This window comes from Kogia breviceps, chromosome 14 (assembly GCF_026419965.1).
Source record: "Kogia breviceps isolate mKogBre1 chromosome 14, mKogBre1 haplotype 1, whole genome shotgun sequence".
NCBI lineage: Eukaryota > Metazoa > Chordata > Mammalia > Artiodactyla > Physeteridae > Kogia > Kogia breviceps.
This window is the reverse complement of record NC_081323.1, coordinates 50,449,473-50,472,005: the sequence shown is the minus strand read 5'-3', so window position 1 is coordinate 50,472,005 and position 22,533 is coordinate 50,449,473. Positions and strand designations below refer to the sequence as shown.

Genomic DNA, 22,533 nt, shown 5'->3' with positions numbered 1-22,533 from the left:
TTGGTGGCCTTGGAGTCAGTCAGATGAGCTCTTCATGGAACTGGGCCTCGGCTTACTCCTTCTACCGAGAGTTGTGAGGATTAAATGGGATAATATGTACAAAGTGCTTAGCACAATTCCCAGGACGGCATGCTCAATATATAGAAACTTTCTAAAAGACTTATTTATTTATTTTTATTTGTTGTTTTTTGCTGCATCTGGTCTTAGTTGTGGTGCTCGGGCTTCTATAGTTGTGGCGTGCAGGCTTAGTTGCCCCTTGACATGTGGGATCTTAGCTCCCCGACCAGGGATTGAACCGGCATCCCCTGCATTGCAAGAAAGATTCTTAACCACTGGACCACCTGAAAGACTTCTGAATGCAAGGGTTTTTTTTTTTTTTTTTCGTACCTGGGATGGGCTTCAAATTCTCTATAATCTCCTTGATAATACATGCAAAATCATGTGTGTATAAACCACTTGTTCCTGGGCCGATCTTCTGGACACAGCTGACCACTCCACAGGGGGTGATGTGGCTCTAAGCCCCCCAGACCAGCCCTGGCTGCTCAGGCGGCCTGTTGGTAGGGTTGGAATCGTTCTCTTCATTTTTTGCCAAAAAATCTTTGGGTTAGAATACTATAGGTGGGATGGCTGGGTTAGAGGGATCATGCGTATGTAACTTTGCTGGATATTCTCCTCCACAGAGGGTGTACCCCTTGCATTCCCACAGCCTCACCAGCAGATTGTGGCCCAATTTTGAGATTTGTGCCAATCTGCTAAACAAGAAATGGTATTTCAGGCTTATTTTTATTTCATCATATTTTGAGCAAGGTTGAGCATCTTTCGACATGCTTAAAAGGCCATTTTCACTTCTTTGTGTCTTTAGTTTTAGAAGCTATATATTGGAGTATTAACCATTGTAATACAACTTACATATTGTATTTTCCCAGTTTGTAATTTGTGTTTTTACTTTGCTAATGGTGGCTTTTTTTTCTATGTAACAGGCTTTTTTTTGCTTTAATTTTTTATGTAGTCAAATTTATCAGTCTTTCCCCTAACTGTATGTGGATTCTGAAATCAGGAAAGGTTTTCTCACTTCCAGGTTTACAAGAATTTCCTCATTTTCCATTTTCTTCTAGTTCTTAGATGGTTTCCTTCTTCTAGTGACTCCAGCACCACTTACTGAGAGGTCCCCCCCGCCCCAATTTCCATATGCAGTTGGGCCTGTTTCTGGATTTTAAAATATTTTTCATTGCTCTGTGTATTCATGGGTTAGTTTTCCCCACCCCCAAATCAAACTTCATTTTCAGCTTTTTTCTAGTTATTCTGATCTGTTGTTCAAAATGATCTTTATAATAAGAATAGTGTGTAATGATGGCAAATGTCCATTAAATAATGTAAAGGGAAATAGCAGGCAACAGAACCACACAGTCTATACACATGCTTCTTTTTCCTTATAAAAAATTATTGGAAGGGAAAAGAGCCAAGAGAGCCATGGTTGAGTGGTCATATCTCAGCAGTATGGCTATGGGTAGCATTACCTTGTTACTGATGCAAACCTTGGTGGAAAAAACCTGCCAACTGCCACACGGCTGCCTCCTCCTCCTTCCTCCTTCCTGTGCCACTCTGGAGATCTTGTCACCCTCTGAGCCAAGGCATCTCTTTGTAAGGGAGGGAGTGCATTACAGCAAGGAGGAGCCTGGGGGCATGGCCTCTGCCAGGTCGGTGGTGGGGGTGGCCGGCAAGGTGCGGGCGCATCTGATTCTCTAACCCACTGCCCTGCTCTCCGTCACAAGCTCCACCCCAGTGTAGGGGTGTTTCCCTACTTTCCCGGGAGACAGGTTCCTAAGCGGTAAGGGGAACACCGAGGGCCACCACTGTCCAATAGAACTTTCTTTGATGGTGGAATGTTCTGTATCTGTGCTGTCCAACAGGGTAGCCACTGGCACATGTGACTATTCAGTACTTCAAATGTGGCTAGTGTGACTGAGGAACTGAGTTATTTTTATTTACTTTAAATAGCCACTCTACTGGCCATTGCCTCTTTGGCCAATTCCCAATCCAGCCACTCCCCTTCCAACCTAGAACTGGAAGGAAAGATCCTGCCTGTGTAAGTGGACTGAGAGGCCAAGCAGGCCGGTGTGGGCTGGAGAGGGGAGAGGGCAGCTCCGCGGGAGGGCCCAGCACACCAGCAGCCCAGCCCCTGCCCCAGTGGCCAGCACACAGGCAGGCAGCCCAGCGTCACAATACTGCAGACGGGAGGTGAGCAGCAGCCTGGCAGCCTGGCAGGGGGTTCTCTCCAGCGGCAGGTCTCTTTGTCTGCAGACCTACTTACAGCAACCCAGGCAGCAGAGGACCATTTCTTGGGGAATGGTAAAGCACCCAGCAGCTGAGCGGCCTCAGGCTGGAGACCCACAGGAGGAAGCAGGGCTGACGAGGGGTTGGGGGAGCCTTTCAGCTCCAGGACCCAGACGCAGCCGCCTGGAGATGGAGTACGCCGGGCACAGAGCAGCTGCTCCTCTTGGTGATTTGGTTTTCCTACTTCTTCTACCTTCAGGACTACTTCTGAGTGGCCCTCGTTTCTGCCTGCCCCTGGGGCTGGAGGGTGAAGGCAGAGCGAGCATGAGTGAGGAGTAGCCAAGGCCTGGGGCCTTGGCCCCACAAGGGGACGGCCAGGATGTGGGGCAAGGCCTCACTCTGCACCTTGGGGATGAAGACTGGAGACCAGCCACTGGGGCCCAGCTTCCTGCTCTCAAAGGGCCCAGGGCTGCATGCCCCCAAATGGACTTGGTGTTGAGTAAATGCTACAGGAAAGAGGACATGTGCCCCCACAGACCCCGTGGTCAGGCAAGGGGGCAGTGGGGTCACAAGGCTTTGAAGTCCCGAGTCTTCTCAGAGTCAATAGAGTCCAGCTCCTTCAGTTTATTGGTTAGCTGCTTTGCGCCCGCCCTGGGCTCTGGTGAGAAACAAACTATCCTTTGAGTCTAGTTGGCAGCAAGAGGAAAGTTATTCTCATTTTCTAGGGGAGAGAAACAGAGCCCAGCAGTGCTTTGTGTGTTTCTGGCAAGGGTAGTGAAAAGACCACTTCATTTTAGGGGACTCTTTAAGATAAAAATGGATGCATCTCCAAGGATGTGGATATGGCTCCACCTGTCCATCACAGGGTCTCCCATGTCTGGTTTCCTCCCAGAGCTACCTGGGGAGCAGCAGCCTGTTCAAAATGCAGATCACCTGGCCCCCTGCAGGAGGGGAGGAACCTCTGCCCTCATCTGGGCACTCTGCACTTTATGATGACCCCACACTGGCAGCTTCCTCAGGCTCCCAGGTTGGGAGAGACGAGACAAACCTCAGAGGGAAGGTCTCCCAGCAGTGAACTTGCTCTTGGGGAACTAGGCTGTTACCCTGAGGCCATGACAGGCTGAGGGTAGGAACTGCCCTCCCCTCTGTAGCAGTGCTTTTGCTGCAATGGTGGGGTTTTTCCTAGAACACAAGCACACAAGGAAGATAAGGCAATAATCTGGACTGACCCAGACATTTAAAGCCAAAGGACACATGGGAGCCTCGCCAGCCAAGAGGAAAGCCCACCAGTGCAGACCTTGGAGGCCCATTTGAGGAGGGGTCAAGGGAAGTGTCACCAGGAGGCAGAGGGGAGGGTGGGATTGCCTCTCCACAGCCACCTTTGTGGCCATACACAGCTTCTAAGAACTCTTAAATAAAACATTCTCTAACCCCAACCCCAGATCTCTAAATTCTTAGATCTGGAGTCCAAGAATGGAATTTTTAATAAGCTCCCTCCTTCCCCCATTAGTGTAAGAACTATAGTTCTCTCTGCCCTGTGAGCAAAGTGTGGAAGCCAGAGAGAACGCTGGCCTCCTCCCCTAGAGGGTCCCACTAGAGCAAAGCGGAGGCAGAAGGCCTGTGGGAGTAGAGGAGAGCAGGTGGCTCCGTATCCCGAGTGGCTTGAGGGACCCCCCACAGCCTGTCCACCGGTGGCTGTGATGAAATCTCAAGAATGAAATAAGAAGCATCACTGCACTCCTCCTTCCCAAACATGCTCAGAGGGAACAGGGAATAGCACAGTGTTATTTTTTCACAGATATTCTTCCATGACTAGGATCTACTCCATACAGTAAACAGTTGTAGGAATACATATTTTCTCTCTGGGACTCCAAAATTTTGAATGGGAAAAAAAAAAGCAATCTATCCACAAGTATCTTTGCTGAAATAGGTCCCATGAAGAAAAGGTACCTTTTCCCCTCAGAGGGCAGTGCAGCTCTGCCAACACACAGCTAAGCAAGCTGTCACCAGCCCAGGGGGCTGCTCAACCCTCCCAACCGGCGTGCACACCCACCTGCAAACCCTCATGCATCAGATGCATGTGCAAATGCAACTTCTTGTCCCTTCAGGCCATTGACCCAAATTACAATCTGACAGGGTTGCAGTGTCTGCTCATGGCTGCCCTGTGACAGTCCCACTTTGTGTGGGTACAGGTGGGGTAGAGGAGTATGATGACACAGACAAGAGGAAGCCCACAGCAGACGTCAACCATTGCTTTATTAAGGCTCGGAGTGGTTTGCCAGTCAGAGGGGCTGAGTCATTCACTCCACAGATCCTTGCCATGCTCCACTTTTGGGTGACACTGAAGGTGGAGGCTCTCTCTGAGATCCCGAGCCACATTCACATCCACCTTGTAGGCTGAGGGGTGTGTGCAGACAACCTGGGGGGCCTCAGAGGGTGGGGCTGGCTCTAGCAGGCCCTGGGCTCTGGCAGGGGGTGTTGGCAGGGAGGCACGGGAGGGCAGGGACATCTCCCCCATCCCTCCCAGCTCAAACTATGGCTTTGTTATCCTATTGCCACTTGAGCAGGCGTGGAGAGCCCCTTCCCTGACCCCTCACTCCGCAGGCCCATGTGCTACGCTGTGGGAGGAGACAAAGGGACAGCCCGCGAGAAAGCAGAGGCCCCCCTGTGCCTGGGACCTGGCCAGACCTCAGGAGCTTTGACCCCAACTCGCTCCTCCTCAGCTCCTCCCAGCGATGGATCTTCTCAGGTTGAGGCCAGTCACTCAGAAGTGAACCCGCAGAACGTCCTGGCTGGCAAATGGCCGCTGGCAAGCTATGCATGTCATGGGCAGGGAGCGTTGCTTCTCACCCAGGCAGGGCCGGCACAGGAGATGGCCACAGGGAAGCTGGTACACGGGCTCCTTTTTGAAGTAGGGAGAGAACACTCTTTTGCAGGATGTGCATTCGGGGCCCAGGATGCTCCCAGGCTGCTCTGGTGAATCAGGGAAGAAAATAGGTCAGGGTTAGGAAAAGCTGCCCCCAGTCCAGGCTCCATCCTGGAGGCGGGCGTGTGCCTGAAGTAGGACAAGAAGTTTCCTAACCCTGGCCTACCCTGCATCCCTCCAGCAGCCTGGCTTCCTCCCTCCCTAGGCTGCCTCTGACTGATCTGGGAGGAGAGGATGCCAGGGAGCCTGAGAATCTGGGGCGCCTCCTCTCCATAATCAAATCTCAGCTCCAATGAATGTTCAAGAAAAGCTGGCTTCTGAGGGCTGCTGGGCAGCACTGGGCCCTTCCTGCTGCTCTCCCAGCAAGATGGACTTTCCCCTGGATAGGCTGCCAAGGTCAGAGCAAGGCACAAGCTCACCCTGACAACCTTGATAAACTGCAAGAAAGGTGAGATATGACAAGAAGAAAAAGCAAAAAATGGTCTGAGGTACCCAGGTTGGACAGGTCAAGGGGGGACGGAGGTCACCAGAGGGGCAGGGCTGAGGTCTGTCTGTAGCAGACCTGCCTGCTGAGCCTGGCACCTGAGTCTCTTTAGCCCTGTAGCCCAGCAGCTCCCCTCCTGACCCATCAATCCCTTTCTTGTGCTGCAGGCTCTCTCCTTCATGCTTCCCACAGGGTCTCCTGAATGAGGGCCACAGTGGGCAGGTCTTGCCAGCCCTCCTCCCCAAGCTATACCTGCTGCTCTTCTCTCGTGGCTCTTGCCTAGGGAGGCTGCTCTTTCTCCCCCAGTCCACACCCATCTGGAGAGGGCAAGGATGACCTTTTGGGTGAAGAGCCATAAGAATGAAAGGGAGCCAGCCATGCATGAGTGAAAGGGACAGCAAGTACAAAGAGTGGCTGGTCCATTAAAGAAACAGAAAAGACAAAGGTATGATGTGTGAGAGCGGCAGAGCAGGCTGGAGCAGGGCTGGAACATGCAGGACCTCACAGGCAGCAATTTCTATTGTGTTCCAAGTGCAACGGGATACCCTGGAAGGATTCTAAGAGGCGGAGTATCATGATCTGGCTTACATAAAAAGATCCCTCTGGCTCCTCTGAGGAGGATGGGCAAGGCAAGCGTGACTGTGGAGAAGCAGCGGAGGCTGCTACAGGAATCTGGGGGAGCAGTGCAGGAGCTGGGGCCAGGGTAGCAGCAAGAGTAATGGAGCAGAGAGGACATCCCTGAGATCTACTTTGGAGCAGTGTAAACAAGACTTGATGATGAACAGAATGTCAGGAATGTTGACGGAAACCAAAGATGACCTCCATGTTATAGGCTTGACCACAGGGTAGTAGATGCTTGCTCTTTACCAGTGACTGGATGATGGGGGGCTATGGGGAAAAACCTTTGGAGGCGCCTGCAGTTCTGAGTTAGAAATTCACTTAAGATATCCATGAGTTTCCCACATAGAGGCGCCAAGAAGCTATAAGGGAGGTCAGGGTCTGAGTTCCAAGGAGAGGAAGGAGCTACAGGTGAATATGGGCAGTCACAGGCCAAGTGGGCTCTCACTTGAGTGACACAGAGTATAGAGAAGAGGGTCTAAGACAAGAGTCTGGAAGAGAAGGAAGAATCAGCAATGGAAACTGAAGAGAGACTGTTGAAAATGGGGAGAAAAAGAGCATAACATCCAGAAGGCCAAGACAGGTGTTTCAGGAAGGAGAGGCTGGTTAGCCACAATAGACGCTGCTGAGAGGGTAAGTGATCATCGAATTTGGGGTCATGGAAATTGCTGGTCACTTGGACAAGACAGGTTCTGGGAATGATTAGGATGGAAACATAATCAGAGAGACAGGGAGGAGGTGACAAGAGGCAGAAAAGGTAAGATGGCCTGGGATCCAGGCAATAAGAGAACAGACTAACTTTGGATAGGCAGGAGGAAGAAAGTGTATACCTTAGCATTAGCCCCACCAGATTTCATCTTGTAAAAAATGCTCCAGGTTCTCTCTCACTTTGTATCCTAACCGATTCTATCATCCATTGTGGTCCCAGGTGCATTTTAGGCAAAACTTAGCTCAGTAAGCTATCACTGTTCTAAGATACTGGTGAAAATGTTAATAGGAAGGGATGAAGATGACATACTCAACTTGAAACCACCCTCCACATTTACATAAAGTACCCCAGATGTCAGATGAGAGACTACATAAGAAAAAGAAGCAAAAAGGGAGAAACAAACAAAAGTCCTCAGGACAGAGTAATTAACATTAGATCTTACCCAAAAAACACCAATTCCCAACGCCACAGAATTACTAAGAATTGACTAAAGAAAGACTTTCTTGTGAAGAGTTAAACTTCATAGGCAGCCCTTGAACTCCCCCTGGAAAAGTAAAGGTCTGAGTGCTGGAGCTAAGGAGCCGGGGCATAGAGATTCACAGAGCCCCAGAGGCATGGCCCGGCATCCTGTTCAAGGGCTCTGAGGAGATAGACAGGGCCCCTCTTACCCGAGCTGGAGCCTGGCCTCCAGGAAGTACTGCTCCCTCTTGTGCTGAGGTGCTGGAGCTGTCCCCTGGTCAGCCGAGCTGTGAAGGAGGGCATGGAGCCAAGGGTTGACGTCAAGGCAATTTCCAAGCTTTGCGACAGCTTTTGCTCATGGGATACTGGACCTGTTGAGAGACGCACAGACCACAATATCCACAGAGGTTTGGCAAAAGCGAAGACCAAAATACAAAGTCCTCTGAGAACCAGAAATGGTACTTCTAACTTCAAATAGACACAAACATAAAGAAGATCCTCCCTAATGTCTACTAATAGACTGTGATGACAGGATACCAGGAGTTAAAGCCCTGGGGTCCCTGGCAGTTCTTACCCATCCCACACTGCTTTTGGGATTCCTGGGCTCTGCGCTAGCTTTTCTCCTCCTGTACAAATTGCTGGGCAGGCCTGGGCCACCTCCTGGCTCACCTGTAGAACTGTACCCTACTTTCTGAAGGCCTCCCTGCCTGCCAAGGAAATGACTGGGGCAAGTAAACGCCCAGTTTTGTACCCCTGCTCCCTGCCCCCATTCCCTCCCCAACAGCCTTAGTCTGTTCTTTCCCCATCTCCTCCCTGCTAGGGCCCCCTCAACTCTGCAGGGCCACTGGCCTGCACTCCCTTTGTGTTCATGTCCTCTTGCTTCCTAGGTAAAGCAAAGCAGTCATTATCGAGTGGAATAATGAAGACCTCACTCTGCCCACTCCACTATCTATAGGGCCTTCTCTGGATATGGGCTGAGGGTGAAGGTGACAGGAGATGGGGACAGCTGCTGAAGAAAGGACCTAGAGATCTGCCTGATAGCGGGGTTCCCCAAAGTGGCACCATAAATGTACCCCAAAGTGGGGAGTGGAATGTTTGGTCTACAGTATGTAGGACATGCGGTATCAGCTTGAGGCCTTGAAGGAGCACTGGTCAGCGTGGTACTGTGTCACCAACAAATCTGTCAAGGCCAACACCACTGGAGACCTCCACAAACATCAAGGTCTAAGTATCTTTCTCCGCATCTTGCCCCACTGCACCTCAGATGCTTCCAGGAGTTTCTGGGGGTCTTGTTAACTACATTTACACTCAAAGCCAGAGAAGACACATACGTAACCTTTAAGCGTGCTATTTGCATAAGCCTTTCTTTTAGACTAAGATAGGAACTTTAAAGAATGATACAGGTGGATGGACCTAGAGTCTATCATACAGAGTGAAGTAAGTCAGAAAGAGAAAAACAAATACCGTACGCTAACGCATATATATGGAATCTAAAAAAAAACGGTACTCATGAACCTAGTGGCAGGATAGGAATAAAGAAGCAGACGTAGAGAACAGACTTGAGGCCATGGGAGGGAAGAGGAAGCTGGGACGAAGTGAGAGAGCAGCATTGACATATATACACTACCAAATGTAAAATGAATGGCTAGTGGGAAGCTTCAGCATAGCACACGGAGATCAACTCGTTGCTCTGTGACAACCTAGAGGGGTGGGATAGGGAGGGTGGGAGGGAGGCTCGAGATGGAGGGGATATGGGGATATACGTATACATATAGCTGATTAACTTTGTTATACAGTGGAAACTAACACAACAATGTAAAGTAATTATACTCCAATAAAGATGTTAAAAAAAAGAATGATAGAATCTAAACAGACTAGTTTTCATAAGGAAAAACAAAAAGTTGTCAAAGAGCTATCTCCAAAAGCACCAAGCACTGACAATCACAGGAGAATTCTACCAAACATGTAAAGAGTAAATGAGGGACTTCCCTGGCGGTGCAGTTGTTAAGACTCCACGCTCCCAATGCAGGGGGCCCGGGTCCGATCCCTGGTCAGGGAACTAGATCCCACATGCCGCAACTAAAAAGAAAAAAAGATCCCGCACACAGCAACTAAAAAAAAAAAAAGAAGATCCCGCATGCTGCAACGAAGATCTCGCATGCAGCAACAAAGATCCCACATACTGCAACTAAGACCTGGCATAGACAGATAAATAGATAGATAGACAGACAGATAGATAGGAAGGAAGGGAGGGAGGGAGGGAGGGAGGGAGGAAGGAAGGAAGGAAGGAAGGAAGGAAGGAAGGAAGGAAGGAAGGAAGAGTAAATGATTCTAATACTACTAAATTGTTCCAGAGTTTAGAAAAGGAAAATTTCCTAATTCTTCTTATGGAGCAAATCATTGATACCAAAACCTGACAGAAGGTGATGTGTACTTGTGCGCGCGCACACACACACACACACACACACAACTGCAGTCCAATCTCATTAATGAAGGCAAAAATCCTAAATAAAAACACTAGCAAACAGAACTAAGCAGTACACTAAAAGCAGCATGACCAAATGGAGTTTCTTGCAGGAATATAACAGTGGTTCAATATTAAGAAGTCTATTAATGTACTTTACTGTATTAAAATATCTAAGGATGAAAAATCATAATATCATCTCTACTGATATTGAAAAGGCATTAGACAAAATCCAACCACTAATCTTGGGTAAATACATTGAATGAAATAGGAATCAATGGTGTGGGAGAGTGTCTGAAATGGCCCCCAATGAATCCCACATGAACTTAGTAACTTGCTTCTTACAAAATACAATAAAAGTGATGGGATGTCTTTATCTGTGATTAGCTTCTACAAGACTGACTTCCACTTGTTTGCACATGCTGGTGTACACAGCTACCATGTTGTGTGCTGCCCTTGAGAGGCCCATATGACAAGGAATTGAGGGCAGAATCCAGCCACCAGACAAAAGGGAAGTGAAGCCCCCAGTGCAACAATTCAGCAAGGAACTGAATCCTGCAACAATCTCATGAGCGACCTTGGAAGTGAATCCTTCCCCAGTCAAGGCTTGAGATGGCTGCAGCCCTGCCAACACTTTGATAGCAGCCTTGGAAGACCCTAAAGCAGACAATCCAGCTAAGCAATGCCTAGATTCCTGACCAGAGAAGCTGTAAGTTAATAAATGTGTGGTTCTTTAAGCCAGTAAGTTTTGGTGTAATTTAAGCCAGCAAAGCATAAAACAAAGGGCAAGTGCCAAGCGTCACCCGGGAGGAGAAGAGATGACGATGGGCTTAGACATAAGACGAGGGATTACCTGTTGAACAATCCATGAGCTCACTGGCAGCTTTCATTTTCTTAGCAGTGTGCTCTGAGGTAGTGGGTGAGACCAGAAGGCTTGTGGTAGAAAAACAGGAAGCATTTAAGCCAAGGCTACTGTCTGGGGCATGTTCACCCTGCTCCATCTTCCTTTTCTGAGAGGGCAGAGCAATGGAAGAAGGGGTCATTGCCAATGCAGTCTGTGCTCTCCCAAGCAGGTGGCAGCCAGGGATGGAGTGCTGGAGCAGGAAATGGTCGATCCGGGCCTTCAAGGAGGGGTGAGGCAGGGGCTGGGAGTGTGGAGTAAAGGCTACTCCTGTGAAAGGATCACTGGGCACTCGGCCCCATGCGGCTTCACTACGGTTACACTTCTCCAGTGTGCTCTGGTCAATGACCTTGCCTGAGGGCAGCAGCATGGGGTAAGGCATGATCTCCAGGGTGATGGGATCCAGGAACTCTTCAGGTACATCCCGAATTACCTCAGCCAGCTCCAGTAGGCTGGAGGGGGCCTGCTGGCCCTCAGACTGGCCCCCAGGATCACAGTCACTCTCCATGGGCAAGGCCGGGGCCTGTAGAGACAAGTCCTGAGGGAGGCTCTCTGAGGCAACCAGCAAAACACTGTCTATCACCTCCTGAGAGCAGGTTTTGGCTGGCTGACCCCATACTTCCAACCGCTTGATACAAGGGATACCACTGCCTGTCACATGGGTGATACAAATCTTGAGATGGGCCACATGACTAAGAGAAAGAGCCCCTTTATTCCAGAGCTCCTGGGCCACAACAGCAGGGGAGGGGAGTGTGGCTTCCATCGGGCCAAAAGGTGGCCTGGCTTTGAAGCCCTTGTGGCTAAACACCACTTGGCTCTGGTTTTTCAACAAGACTTTGCCCACCAAAGTGAACGCTTCTTTGTCCGGAATGGATGGCTCATCTGGGCCTGAGGTCTGGCACTCGGGGGTATTCCAAGACACTCTGCTGGACAAGGCAGATGTATACATTTCCAGGCCAGTGACATTCTGGCCTCCCCCAGCTGTGAGGTCTATGTTAATCCTACAGATTTCCACATTGAAGGGAAAGGAAACTGTCACATAGACTGGTGGCTTAATGAAATACTCTGTCCTAAAACCATGACTTCTCTTTGTGAGGTCTTCAGAGATGAGATTTTCTACTTCATAACCATCAGCTGATATCTAGATTTAATGACAAAAATGAGACACATTGATTTGACGAGATCCAAATGAAGACAACTAGTTTTCAACAACTTGTCACTTCTAAGAAAACTCTTTAAAGAAAATCTGAAGTTCCTCATTTGAAATTTCCTCTATTACATCAAATTCTCCTGGGGTTTTCTTTTCTTTTTTTTTTGGCAGGCATCCAAGATCAGGTCAAAGGCTGAGGGCAACTGTGTCGCCAAATACTATCCATCCTTAAAACATGAGCAATAAAACTCTGCCTAACCAACAAAAAAATCCCTTCAAAATAACATGTCTGTGAAAAGGGGGCAGATTTACAAGTGTTTTTTGGATTGTTTTTGGGTTTGGGGTTTTTTTTTTTGTTTTTAAATTCAGAGGATGAAAATGTACAGATTTAGGGAAAAATAAAGATGTTCACTGAAGTTCTCAATTTTGTATTTGGACACTATCAATTATGAGAGTTTCCCTAGGAAGGCATAACAAAGGAACTTCTTGTAAATCTATGAATGATGAAACTTGGAAAAAAAAGTTTGCACAGAGACAAGGACCACAAAAGACTATGGGAAATTTAAAACAGTGAATGTGCTAGGGGTGGGATTGTGAGTAGCTTTTTCCTTTCTCCCTTTTAATGTGTCCAATACTTGTTATAACCAACGGAAATTTTAAGATATCCTTGTCTGAAGGAGTCAGCTTAACAATCTGGGAACCTGAAATAATGTGCTGTGTGCAGAAATTCCAAATTGGAGAAGAAGTTCAATTCTCCCCTTGGAATTTCCTTACTCCCTGCTCTGGACTGTGGAAGATAGCCAGCTTTGTACAAAAGGGGAGGCAGCTTAATTCAAATAATAAAGAACAAGGAATCCATATAACAAATATAGCCATTATTTCTAGCATGAGAAGTTAGCAAGAACAACAGCATGGGAGAGACAGAATTTCTACCTTCACTTTGACCTTGAGTGAAATTAAAATTTATTGTCAAAGGAAAGAGAACCCTCCACAAAATGAGTCACAACTCAGCTTGTAACGGTGCTGACTCTAGAGGTACAGTCTGACCCATGCTTACCTAAATATCATCTGGTAGACTCTAAAACAATGAGGGTGAAAGCACATTAAGCCTGAATTAAGTCTACATACACAAGGCAGGAAATGGGGAAAACTATAAAAATAGATGTCATATATTTATTTATGTGTATATACTTGTTTTGTTTACCTTGTTGCAGTAAATTCTTGGTCTGAACTGCGGGAGGCAAAGATTTATTACCATCCTTACGGCTGAAAGGATAGCTTCCAAGCATCAGAAATAGCCTTAAATGAAAAAATAAAACTTGGTATTAGAGAAGTTAAAATTCAAATCTAAACTTTTAGGAGTTAATTCAAAAGATCAGCTTGGTGTTTTGTGACCACCTAGAGGGGTGGGATAGGGAGGGTGGGAGGGAGGGAGATGCAAGAGGGAAGAGATATGGGGATATATGTATATGTATATGTATAGCTTTGTTATAAAGTAGAAACTAACATACCATTGTAAAGCAATTATACTCCAATAAAGATGTTAAAAAATTAAAAAAGATGAGAATCAAACAGGATAACAACAAAACTTTAACACACACACATTCTCATGGTCTATACTCAACTCTTTTTGTATATTACATGGGATACTGGGAAATTAGTCACTGAAAAATTACAAAGCAGATTTCTTTTGCAGACTGTGTAGTTTGGTTCTCTGGATGACAGCTGTTCTAAAGCCCCAGTGGAGGCAAGGGCCTATCAGCTCTGCAGGGGGCTCCCCACAGGAAAGAGAGGGTCAAAAGTGGATGAGCTCAAAGAAAAGAGAGGACTACTTAGCCAGAAGGTTTAGAATGAAAAGGATCACAGAAAATAATCATAGTGGTGCTATGCATCATTGTCATTTAACACTTGTTAATGCTATTATGTTTTCTTATTAACACGAAAACAATTAGAAGAACCAAAAATGTCGTTATTGAGAAGTAGAAAATCTTAGAGTTGAAAAGCACCTTAAAAGAACATCTAGGGGCTTCCCTGGTGGCGCAGTGGTTGAGAGTCCGCCTGCCGATACGGGGGACACAGGTTCGTGCCCCGGTCTGGGAGGATCTCACATGCCGCGGAGCGGCTGGGCCTGTGAGCCATGGCCTCTGAGCCTCTGAGCCTATGCGTCCGGAGCCTGTGCTCCGCGGCAGGAGAGGCCACAGCAGTGAGAGGCCCGCGTACCGCAAAAAAAAAAAAAGAACATCTAGGAGCTTCCCTGATGGTGCAGTGGTTAAGAGTCCGCCTGCCAATGCAGGCGACATGGGTTTGAGCCCTGATCCGGGAAGATCCCACGTGCCGTGGAGCAACTAAGTCCGTGTGCCACAACTACTGAGCCTGCGCTCTAGAGCCTGCTAGCCACAATTACTGAGCCCACGTGCTACAACTACTGAAGCCCGCGCACCTAGAGCCTGTGCTCCGCAATGAGAAGCCACCGAGATAAGAAGCCCACACACCGATATATATATATATATATAAAAGAACATCTAATCCAAATAAAGCTGACCCTCGGGACTTCCCTGGTAGCACAGTGGTTAAGAATCTGCCTGCCAATGCAGGGGACATGGGTTCGATCCCTGGTCCGGGAAGATCCCACATGCCGCGAAACAGTAACTAAGCCCGCATGCCTAGAGCCTGTGCTCTGCAACAAGAGACACCACTGCAATAAGAAGCCCACGCACTGCAATGAAGAGTAGACCCTGCTCACTGCAACTAGAGAGAGGCTGCGTGCAGCAATGAAGACCCAATGCAGCCAAAAATAAATAAAACAAACATATCTGACCCTTGAACAACACAGGGTTTAAGGGCACTGACCCTCCACACAGGTGTTGAAAATCCACGTTTATCCTTACAGTCTGCCCTCTGTGTTGTTTCCACATAAGTGAATTCAACCAACTTCAAATTGTGTGGTACTGTCGTATGTATTTAGTGAAAAAAAATCCACATGTAAGTGGACTTGCACAGTTCAAACCGGTGCTGTTCAAGGGTCAACTGTAGTCATTTTGATGACCAATAAGCAGGGTAAGGGAAATGGATGAAGGTGGTTAAAAGGTACAAACTTCTAGTTAAGATAAATAAGTTCTGGAGATGTAACGTACAATGTGGTGACTACAGTTAACACTGTATTGTATATTTAAAAGCTCCTAAGAGAACAGACCTTAAAAGTTCTCATCACAAGGGCTTCCCTGGTGGTGCAATGGTTGAGAGTCTGCCTGCTGATGCAGTGGATGCGGGTTCGTACCCTGGTCTGGGAAGATCCCACATGCCGCAGAGCGGCTGGGCCCATGATCCATGGCCGCTGAGCCTGCGCGTCCGGAGCCTGTGCTCCGCAACGGGAGAGGCCACAACAATGAGAGGCTTGCGTACCGCAGAAAAAAAAAAGTTCTCATCACAAGACAAAAAAAAAAAAATGTAACTATGTGAGGTGATAGATGTTAACTAAGCTTATTATGGTAATCATTTCACAATATATACATATATTAAATCATTATGTTGTACACCTTAAACTTATACAATGTTATATATCAGTTATAGCTCAATAAAACTGAAAGAAAAAGACTAATGTCCAACAGCCTTCGTTTTTCTCTGTAGAGAAGTAGGGAAGGCACTAGAAACATCCCTCCCAGTGGTAAGCCTCTCCAGCGGATTTGAACTCCTTGAATGAGGCCAGCCAGGCATTCTACGCTTTTCCATCTAACAGACAAGGCCATGAAAAACTCCCAATAGTGACAGGGCCACCCTCTGGGGTCTTGGTATTGTCGTGCTCAGTAAGTGCCACTTGCAGAGGCCAGGCATGTTGGGCATCCTGCAACATTTTAGTGAGTAGCTTCTGCACAGTGAAGATCTGCCATGAGACCTGTGAATGTTTATCTCAGCCTAGCCCCTATGTCAGTTTTACATATAAACACAGAATTTTTTTTTTTTTTTTTTTTTTTTTTTTTTTTTTTTTTTTTTTTTTTTGCGGTATGCGGGCCTCTCACTGTTGTGGCCTCTCCCGTTGCGGAGCACAGGCTCCGGACGCACAGGCTCAGCGGCCATGGCTCACGGGCTTAGTTGCTCCGCGGCATGTGGGATCTTCCCGGACCAGGGCACGAACCCGTGTTTCCTGCATCGGCAGGCGGATTCTCAACCACTGCGCCACCAGGGAAGCCCCAGAATATTTTTTAACATGGTTTTAATACATGCTGAATTTTCTAGGACGGGAACTTCCATGTAAACCACAGGAAGATCATACTTTGTTTACTTCAGGTCTTTACCAAGTGTGGTATTCAGAAATGCTAATATATCTGACAGTCCACATTTGTAGAAGTCTGCATTCGTGTTGATTCTACATGTTGGTAAAAGCTTTTGATTACTTTTTTTTTTTTTGGCTGTGCCACACAGCTCACGGGATCTCAGTTCCCCAACCAGGGATCAAACCCATGCCCAAGCAGTGAAAGTGCCAAGACCTAACCACTGGACCACCAGGGACTTCCCTTGATTACTTCTTTATTATTATTTTTAAAAATTTATTTGGCTGCGTCAGGTCTTAGTTACAGCACGTGGGATCTTCGTCACAGCATGCAGGATCTTTCCTCGTGGCACGCAGGCTCTTTGTTGCAGCATGCAGGCTTCTCTCTAGTGGTGGCCCGCAGGCTCCAAAGCGCGTGGGCTTAGTTGCCCTGAGGCATGTAGGATCTTAGTCTCCTGTATTGGGAGGTAGATTCTTAACCACTGGACCACCAGGGAAGTCCCACTTGATTACTTCTTTATGCCTTCCAATATGGTCATACCTAAACATTCATACATGAGAATAAATTTTACTATCACACTTCAAAATTTTTACCTTAAGTTACTGTTAAGGCATTTGTGTGCATATATATATGTTTGTTTTATAACTATATAGGAAGGTTATATTCTTTGATTTTAAGTTCAGGACAGTACATTACAAAATATGTATTATTAATATAGAGATGAATCTGATGGGGTAGAGAATCCTTGGCCTAAAGTCTCCTATACTTTGTTCAGAACCTGTGCTGAAACTCTTTGTGCTTCTCACTTTTTGAGGCATATATAGCATCTCTTTGCCAGAGCCTCCTAGAATTTGACCTGGAATCAACATGGACTAGTTGATAGAATTCCTTTTTTGGAAGATTATATTAATATCTCCAGGCTTCTCTAACACCTTCTTGTTCTTCACAGTAACTGAAAAATAAGTGTCTGAGGTATTACATACGCAAATATTCTCAGGGCCCTTGTATGTACCTCCTTTTGGTCAGGAAACCAGAGCTCATTTAGAGCAGCACTTCCCTCAGTTCTTCTGCCCAACTAGGGCAGTGGGCTTCTTGTTAAGTTTTTGTTTTGTTTTAAATGAAAAATTAAGCCATTGAGTTTAATACAGAAGTATTAAAATGAATATACAGCCCAGACCAAGGAAACAAAACATTTCTCCTAAAAAAGCAAGCCTGGGGCTTCCCTGGTGGCGCAGTGGTTGAGAATCCGCCTGCCGATGCAGGGGATACGGGTTCGTGCCCCGGTCCGGGAAGATCCCACGTGCCGCGGAGCGGCTGGGCCCGTGAGCCATGGCCGCTGAGCCTGTGCATCCGGAGCCTGTGTGCCCCGCAGCGGGAGAGGCCACAACAGTGAGAGGCCCGCATACCACAAAAAAAAAAAAAAAAAAAAGCAAGCCTAAGATTTGCCAAAGGAAAACAGACAATATGATATTGACACAGGTGGTGACACGACAGATTTCCAAGTGCAGAACTAAGCTGGTCCTAGGTAAAGCAGTGAAGTTAGCCCGCTCTGGGGTTTGCAAGGGTTTTCTTTTCACTGTCACAGGCAGTTCTCTTCTCCCTTCTTTGCCCTGATGGGAGGGGGCTTTGGTAAGAAAAAACAAAGAGAAAGAAACTGTGTTATAATACCAAAATACTGAGAGGTGGTTCATATTAGTAAGATAAAGGCAATCATCTCTAGTCTGCAATCATTTCTATCCCCACAGTCCACATCCGAGACCTTTTCTCTGACTTTCAGAGACAAAAACCAACTCTGGCAGAGGTAACAATGCCAACCCACTGAAGTACTATTTGATTTCTCAGTGGGAGGCACTGATTTCACTAACATATACATTCTTCCTACCTTCTGTCATCTACTTAGACATTTCACTTTGATTTATTCTACATATTATGATATTCATTTATCTGAGAATGTAAATGCCCGAACCAGAAGAAGTTGGGCGGGGGTCTTCTTGGAGCCATGATGAAGAGCTTTCCTGTGAGTATGAAGCCAAATGGAAAAAAGCCTTCAAAACCTATCTGAGTATCCAACTCAATAGTAAATTGTAGCATGAGATGCAGTTGCCCAGATGTGACCAAATTCCTTGCCCCACTGCAAATACTCTTTACCAAATAGTTCACTGGTTCTGTGTGGCTATTAGCAAGGAATTTTATATGAAACAGCTCTATAAAGTTGGGTGCTGTTTTATTAGGTTGTCAAAACGATCATTCCCTATTCTGCATGGCATCCTCTCTCTGAGACCCATGAGAAAATTCTCTCTTTGGTCTCAGTACTAGGAACAGTTGCTTCTTCCAATCAACTCAATATTTTAAGTACGAATATGAATCATATAATTGATCATGATCTTATCTTTACTTTGGCTACTAGAAAACTCAGAATGAAATCTGTGGCCTATCACTCAAATTTCTCTCTGCCTGAATTCTTTACTTATTTTTATATCATAATGTATGTTGTGAAAGCTACCTTAAAATCATTTTGGAACAGGATGGGGTATAAATAAATAATAAACCATCCTCTTTTAGGTGGACATTTTGGTTGTTTGCAACTTTTTACTATTATTATGTAATACTAAGATAAAAATATTAAGCAGATTTTGTCCTTTTTTTTGGTCTTAGTATAACTTGATTTTTTAAATAAATAAATTTATTTATTTATTGGCTGCACTGGGTCTTCCGTGCTGCGCGTGGGCTTTCTCTAGTTGCAGCAAGCGGGGCTACTCTTCATTGCAGTGCGCAGGCTTCTCATTGTGGTGGCTTCTCTTGTTGTGGAGCATGGGCTCTAGGTGCACAGGCTTTGATAGTTGTGGCACGCGGGCTCCGTAGTTGTGGCTTGCAGGCTCTAGAGCGCAGGCTCAGTAGTTGTGCACGGGCTTAGCTGCTCCGTGGCACGTGGGATTTTCCTGGGCCAGGGCTCGAACCCATGTCTCCTGCATTGGCAGGCGGATTCTTAACCACTGCACCATCAGGGAAGCCCTTGATTTTTTTTTAAGGGTCCTACATGTTTCTTGATAAGGTTGCTATTTATTAATAGGATCCTTTTATACTGTTAATTTTTCTAACCACTTATTGCTATATTAGGAAAGCTTTTCACTTTTGTATCCTTATTATGTGTTCAGTTATCTTTTTATTTATTTAATTATTTGGCCACGCCACACAGCATGAGGGATCTTAGTTCCCCAACCAGGGATTGAACCTGGGCCCCCCGCAGTGGAAGTGAGGAGTCTTAACCATTGGACCACCAGGGAAGTCCCTCAGTTATCCTACTGAGCTCATTGATTTTAACAAATTTTCAGGTATTTGGGGGGGGGAGGAGGTTCTACAATCTCAATAATAATGAGAGCCTCTTTCTTAAAATGGTAATTTTTTTTTTTGCGTTACGCGGGCCTCTCACTGCTGTGGCCTCTCCCACCGCGGAGCACAGGCTCCGGAAGCGCAGGCTCCGCCATGACTAACGGGCCCAGCCGCTCCGCGGCACGTGGGATCCTCCTGGACCGGGGCACGAACTCGCGTCCCCCGCATCGGCAGGCGGACCCTCAACCACTGCGCCACCAGGGAAGCCCAAAATGGTAACTCTTCTTTCTGTCTCTCATCTTACTATATTAGCTAGAACTGCCAGAATTATATAAAATATTAGAGTTGCCATGCTTGTTTTGTTCCCATTAGAAAACTCCTGTAGTGTTTCATCTTTTAACATAATGCTGATTGTTAGACTGAAATATTCTATGTTAATAAAGCACTTTGATTTTTATAGGTTTTTGAAAATCAGGGATATGCTTTGAATTCTGATTGTCTCTATATATTGAGTTTTATAATTTTTCTTATTTGACAGATTAATGAGATATAACACATTTTCCAATTTTTTTAAAATTTATTTTTGGCTGCGTTGGGTATTCGTTGCTGCGTGCAGGCTTTCTCTAGTTGCGACGAGCAGGGGCTACTCTTCATTGCAGTGCGTGGGCTTCTCATTGTGGTGGCTTCTCGTTTTGGACCTTGGGTTCTAGGTGTGTGGGCTTCAGTAGTTGTGGCATGGGGGTTCAGTAGTTGTGGCTCATGGGCTCTAGAGTGCAGGCTCAGTGGTTGTGGCACATGGGCTTAGTTGCTCCATGGCATGTGGGATCTTCCCGGACCAGGGATCGAACCTGTGTCCCCTGCACTGGCAGGCAGATTCTTAACCACTGTGCCACCAGGGAAGTCCCCAAATTTCCAATTTTAAGCCATCTTTTTATTCCTAAGATAGGCTCTAGGTGGTTGTGGAAGATTGTTCTTTAAATGTTTTTCAAACTCTACTGAATTTGATTGGTCATATTTAATTTTAGATGAGATAACACTGCACATTCATGTAACATTTACAAGCCCTATGCTAGGAACTGGAGTGGAGATAAAAATGAAATGGTCAGGTGGTGAAACTATTCTGTATGACACTGTAGTACATGGCATTATACATTTGTGAAAATCCACAGAACTGTACAACACAAAGAATAAACCTTAATGTAAACTATGGATGTCAGATAAAAATAATATATCGGGCTTCCCTGGTGGCACAGTGGTTGGGGGTCTGCCTGCCAATGCAGGGGTTACGGGTTCGTGCCCCAGTCCGGGAAGATCCCACATGCCGTGGAGCGGCTGGGCCCGTGGGCCATGGCTGCTGAGCCTGCGCGTCCGGAGCCTATGCTCCGCAATGGGAGAGGCCACAGCAGTGAGAGGCCCGCGTACCGAAAAATTAAAAAATAATAATAATAAATCAATATTGGCTTTCCAATTATAATAGATATACCACATTAATGCAAGATGTTAATAATAGGGAAACTGTATGCAAGGGAGAGGATGTATATGGGTACTCTGTATTATTTGATCAATTTTTCTGTAAGCCTAAAACTACTCTTAAACAGTCTAATAACAATAATAATAAAATAATAATAATAATAATAAAGAATGATTGGGGAAAAAGTGACTGAAAACAAATTAGGACTGGAGAGCAAACTGAAACAAGTGACTGTGCCATTACAGGATTAGAGTAGCAGACCCTTTAAAGAAAATCTTACAAATCATGGTATCTGTTTCTTTAGAAAATAGTGATGCCCAAACATTGTAGGATTCTAAATGACTCTCGTTGCCACTGAGGTCTGTGTATGATCTTTTCCTCTCTCTGGTTCCAACACTCCTGATCTTTTAAGGCAAGTATTTCCTGCCTTAATGCTTAACACAGAAAAAAAAGAATGGCTCACCATATGAAAATGCAAACAGTCTCATCCAGGAAGACAGGCTCCTCAGCTCTGCCTACGGAATAGCCAAGCTACCTGAATTCACTGCAAACACTCTCCAGTGAATACTTACAAATTAAAGACTCCTTATCCAAATTTGGCATCTAAGTACAAGATAGACCATGTCTGAGTATAAGCTGGGGACCACAGATCATGGCTAAAGTGCCCTGCAGTTCAGAGAAGCAGCTTGGAGCCAGACAATATGGCATTATAAGATAGCAAGATAATAAATATTTATAAGCAGATATCAATTTTCATTATAAAGATTTTTTATTACAAAATATTTTAGATAAAAAGGCAAAGAATATAACATAGTAGACACTCTTCTACCCACCACTTAGATTTAGCAAATGCTAACATTTTGCCACATTCATGTCTCATTAATGTACCTTAATGATAATTTACCATGTATTATCTTGCAACATACTTTTCTATTAAGCATTATTATTTTAAGTTTTTTCATGTTGAAATGTGTATAGATTGTTCATTTTAACTTCTTCATAGTATTCCACTGTATGACTAAAACACAGTTTATTTCTCCACTGACCTATTACTTATATTTTAAATTTTTTTACAATGAAAAAATGCTGCAGTAAATATTCTCTGTAAGTCTTTTTGTGGGGAAAAAAAGTTAAATAACACGGTCCTGTCCTCAAGTCTTGAAGCATTACAAACTTCCTTCCAACAGTGATTACGGAATACAACGGTTTGTAACAGAGCTTTTCACAGATGACATTAAGAGTAGGGAAGGATGGTCTAATCAATGTTTTTCAATTTGTTGTTTTAAAATCAAGTTATAGGTTGAAGAAAAGAAATATGAACTAAAAAAGTACAAAATACCAAAGTGCACATAGTGTATGATTTCATGAGACTTTTGTTTCAGTTTTATACAAATACATATAACAAATATATACTAGGTTCAATATAAAATGTACTGTGGCTTCTGATGAAAAAGACTGAAAACACTGGCCAAAGGTATA

At 45.7% G+C, this 22,533-nt stretch overlaps 1 protein-coding gene across 6 annotated transcripts in view; it reads right to left on the bottom strand.

Annotated features, from left to right (window-relative positions):
- Positions 1-4,512: 4,512 nt before the first annotated feature.
- Positions 4,513-22,533, bottom strand: part of UBOX5 (U-box domain containing 5) — a 37,001-nt gene continuing 18,980 nt past the window's right edge. For 4 of the 6 annotated variants that reach the window (XM_067012046.1, XM_059037709.2, XM_067012047.1 and 1 more), the window contains 4 exons: positions 13,190-13,284; positions 10,788-11,976; positions 7,680-7,841; positions 4,513-5,247 (listed from right to left, as the gene is read on the bottom strand). In XM_067012046.1, coding sequence (XP_066868147.1) covers positions 5,039-5,247; positions 7,680-7,841; positions 10,788-11,976; positions 13,190-13,243 — 1,614 coding nt within the window. In that variant the 5' untranslated portion in view covers positions 13,244-13,284 and the 3' untranslated portion in view covers positions 4,513-5,038. The remainder of the gene's footprint in view (positions 5,248-7,679; positions 7,842-10,787; positions 11,977-13,189; positions 13,285-22,533) is intronic. The other 2 variants (XM_067012049.1, XM_059037711.2) reach the window with 1 other exon arrangement.